At 48.7% G+C, this 4,309-nt stretch overlaps 1 protein-coding gene across 1 annotated transcript; it reads left to right on the top strand.

Moving 5' to 3' along the window:
• Positions 1 to 1,750, top strand: FIBRA_03147 (uncharacterized protein; the record flags this gene model as incomplete). The annotated part of the gene is made up of 3 exons (XM_012324992.1): positions 1 to 1,146; positions 1,202 to 1,607; positions 1,677 to 1,750. The coding sequence occupies 3 exons, from the start codon at positions 1 to 3 to the stop codon at positions 1,748 to 1,750; spliced, it is 1,626 nt and encodes a 541-aa protein (XP_012180382.1).
• Between the last annotated feature and the right edge of the window lie 2,559 nt (positions 1,751 to 4,309).

Raw genomic sequence — 4,309 nt, 5'->3', positions numbered from 1 at the left:
ATGCTGCTGCAATTGAACGAAGATGTCGTGTCGCATATTATATCCTATCTCTCAATTCGAGATTCACTTAACCTCTCAGTCGCTGCCCGTGGGATTCATCTTGTCGCAAGACAACATGCCTACTCCGTGGTCGAGATAGATGATTTGACACCCACGGGAGACCAGGTTTACCAGTTCTGCCTTCACATGCTCGACGATATTCCTGGTCGCTTACATTGGCTGCGCGGCCTCACGATCGCTTTCAGACATCCTAATCGAACCAGTGTTGCCACATTGGACAACTTTCGTTGTACTTTACAACGTTTGGCGAATCTCATAGAATGCGCGGAAGGAACCCTGCAATCTCTCTCACTCACTCCTATCGAAGTCCTCGTGGAACTTGAACCCCAAATTTTCACTGCAATTCGTAACGTTCGTTATCTTCGCAAGCTCGAGCTAGACAGCATCGGGACACGCGCTCTGGGGCTTGTGCGGCAATTGCGTAGCCGCCCCCGGACCCTTATCCTTCACGCCGAAGACCGTGGAACAATCAGCACTGCTCTTCTCCTTAACAGCATTGGCGACATGTCGAATTTGCGCACGTTCTCCGTATGTGACTCCCTTGTCGGACGCAGGAATGCAATTCCTGTTGTTCCCTTCTCCGGCGGAGTGTGGCCTGGAGTTGATAATCTTACTGTTATCTCTTATTGGGGGATATCCAAGTCCACCTGCGTGCGCGCATTCCCCGGTATACGCACTCTTCAACTATGGGTATATCGTGAGGAGCCGGAGCCCCAGGCTATAGTCGACGATGCATGCTGGTCATATCTAGACTGTCTGCAAGTGTTTCCATTCTCGTTCCGCTATTGGAATATTATTTGCCCCACGCACTTTGTCTCTATCGAGTCAATCCTCGGGTTCTCTCTGAGGTTCACCCCCGCTAGCTCCCGGGATGCCGTTGATGCGAGCGACAAAGTCGATGCAAAGCTTATTGTGCATAGCACATCACCTGTCGCTCTCAACCTGGGAACTGTCGCAGATTTGGAATTCACCCCGCGACTCTGGATGGATCTAGTCGCAGTTGCACCAAGGTTGCGCTGCCTACAACTAGAGCTGCAGTTGATGCGCGAAGGTAGAGATGCTCTCCCCGAACTTATCGCGGTCTTGGTGGGCATCCTCAGTTCAGAATCATGTAAATACTACCTAATCCTTCTGCCTTTAGCACCAGATCCTTCCGATTATCTCTCAGCTGAAGAATCTTTACCACATTGAACTATGCATCAACAGCGCTGTCGTCAATAACTTCTCCGTGCTTCCAGATCGCAAGCTTGTTTCTCCAACGAGATTCTCATTGGGACCAGACTCTACAAAATTAAGGGTTGCAGAAAAACTCGCGGGAGCCCTCATTGAACACCTCCCTTCTGTCCATTGGCTGTCTGTCGGCTTCGGTTTTAGAGGTCAGATGTTTCAGGATCGGCGATTTGACCCGTTCCACGGCACATTCTGGTGGTGGAACGTCGAAAATGATGGAAAAGAACGAAAGCTCCATCCAATGTCTACCTTCACAGGGGAGCGCATCAGAGGGTACCTTTGCTCGCCGGAATATGACTATCGTACAGATCCCCTCGGTTAGTGTATGATCTGATATCGGTCTTGTCAATTCTACTTATGGCTTGCAACACCTCAGATTATTGCAGCATCTTCGTTGATTGAATTCGCTGTCTCGGTTCGCTATCCCGTGTCTCTACACAACCAGATACAAGCTCGATGATTCTTTGTACGGCCGTTCAAACCCTTTCGTCTGCTAAATCTCCTGACTACCTAGGAACTATGATCACCAGTTATTCGACATGAGAGTTTCTTCCGATGATGCTTCTGCGCTACTAGTAGGTCGTACCCTGACACCGTTGGATGTTTTTGAGACGTACGGAAACCTGTGCGAGATCAAGCGATTACCAATTGTCAGAGATTGGTATGTGCGTTGTGTGAGCGTCCATACAGCTTCGGAATGGGCAGGAGATATTCTTCATTTTTTTAGTTATCAACTCGTTCCTTATGATGTGCGAGACGAACTTTTGGGCTCGTAACTTGTCGCGAAAGTTACTCACGCATGATAAGATCTCGAGGGGTGAGATACGTGACATTTGTGCGCAGGTTTAGTAGCTGATGTCAACAAGTCGGTACAGGTTCCATACCATCTTGAAGCAGTCACTTTGAACGCTGTTCAACAATCTTTTGGAGCGTGTTCCGGGCCTTTCCCACCGCAGTAAGCGCGAGTGTTTCTGACCTGCATTTCAAGTTTGTGTTGAGCGTGAGGGAGAGCGGACTCGGTAAGAAAGTGCTCCGGAATACAAGGTCATGAATCATGAGTTAGCGTGTCCGAAGTTAGTTCTTCGGTTCATACCGTATAGTACAGACCTACCTAGCCTTAGTTGCTCTAGTCTTGGATACGGCGTTGACGACAGTCGACCATCAAATCCAGACAAGAGTGACTCATTTTGCAGTTGGTTCGTGGTAAAAATTGGAGTGGAGTCTACCCGTTCCCTGCGCGCTGATGCGCGTCCGACTGGTCTGCGGGTGGGTGATTGGTTCGGTCCCAGATTCCTAGTCAGAATGCACAACGCGCAAGATAGACACCAGGGAAATTTGTGTGCTCCTCTCTGATATGATCATGATACCCAGGGTCCCATAGTTGATGCATGATGGAGTCAATCAGATGTTGAGAAGCCACACGCACCGACTGTCACGGAGCGGCGCCGGGGAGCGGGCTTCTCGACGCTAGTCAAGCCGCCTCCATCAGCGCTTCAGCTCGATGTCATGCTTCCTGCCTTCATCTAAATTGCATTGGGTGAGTGATCGCGTCTAAAGACTACAGACATTCTCTCGTCTTCAATACCAACGCGTGCCTGTCAATACACTTGGGAGATTTAGACCTTGAGAATTCTGCTTGAGGAGTGAAGGCATTCATCTAAGGGCTATGGTGACATTTAAACTAGGCCTTATCTCTGACAATTCCTAGTGTTCAGTTCGAAGGATCCCAGCGGTAGAAGACCTACAATTTCATCTCTACGAACTGATTCTTCAGTCGTCTAATGTTCGTGTCTGAAGCTCTTTTCTTCTCTTGATAGCATTGATGACGAGCAATCGGGCGGCTCAGCTTTATAACGTCTTCAGATGTGAGTTTCAGTTTCAAATCGTCATTTCCGTTGGTCGGATCTAACGGCGCTGCGCGTCTCTATGTTTTGGTTTCGAAAGGCATCCGTGGAAACCTTTGTGTTAGCACAACTATTGCAGCGCTCCCATTGTGCGCTGAATCTGAGTAACCTGGGAACTGTCTTTGAAATGATCTATGCCACATTTAGCAGGAGAAGAACCGCTGGATAGTACTCGCCATGCAAGAGAAGAAAGCATAATACTTGGATTTGTGCGACCCGAACACCTCAAGCGTTCGGTTCAAGGACACGGTCGATTTCAAGTCTACCCGACCGCTGTCCCGAGTTTCGCGTGCACTCTCTTCGGAATTTGGCACGACGCCTCAAATTCGAGCCTTCCGGTCTTCCATGTGAAAACGCCCCGAATTCCTCGGACAGACACCCGCATAAGGCTGTGGTTGACCTGGGACTGATGGAGTCAATTATCAGAAGTTTGGGATCTCAAATACACCAACGCCCGCCGAATGACTAACATTGGTGAGTGACAAATCGATTCGATCAATTCCGATGTCGTGGATCCTACCTATCCAGCGAACTCACGTCCTAAGGGCATGGAATCGTGTCCTCAGACTACAGATATTCTGTGATCTTCAGCATCAATACGAATTTTGGTAGCCGGTATACCGGAGAACTCCGATGCTTCTGCTCGCGAGAGCGTTGGATCAGAAGCGGCGCTTTACCGTCGACTCACTTCAATCAAGTCAATGTCTCAAAATCTACTAAGCCTCGTCTCCGATCAACTTCTTTCACCGCTGAAATTCTTCGATTTGAATACTCAATAGCCCAATATTGTATATGAATTAATTCCACCGCCACCTACTAAGCATCAGCTTCTCAAGATCGTTTTCATCTTTTCAGCCCGCTCGCCATGTGGTGAAGCTGCGGAAGAGCCGACGAGCAGCTTCTCAGCTTTGGCCACTGATTCTCCGCCAATCCCTTTTACACAGTAAGTAGTATTCTGAACCTACAAGACCAAGTGCCCTTCACTGAAATAATAATATTGTCGCCATGCGTAGTGCAACCATATGGTATGCCGACTGCTGGCCGTTCTCCTCTTGTGATAGATGAGGGTCTATAAGCAAGGCGCTCCAGAGATATAGGTGAAATTTGAGACATAT

Source organism: Fibroporia radiculosa (genome assembly GCF_000313525.1).
Source record: "Fibroporia radiculosa TFFH 294 genomic supercontigs, scaffold1715, whole genome shotgun sequence".
In the NCBI taxonomy this organism is placed as follows: Eukaryota; Fungi; Basidiomycota; class Agaricomycetes; order Polyporales; family Fibroporiaceae; genus Fibroporia; species Fibroporia radiculosa.
The sequence above is the reverse complement of the archived record's forward strand: the minus strand, read 5'-3'. Positions and strand labels throughout refer to the sequence as shown.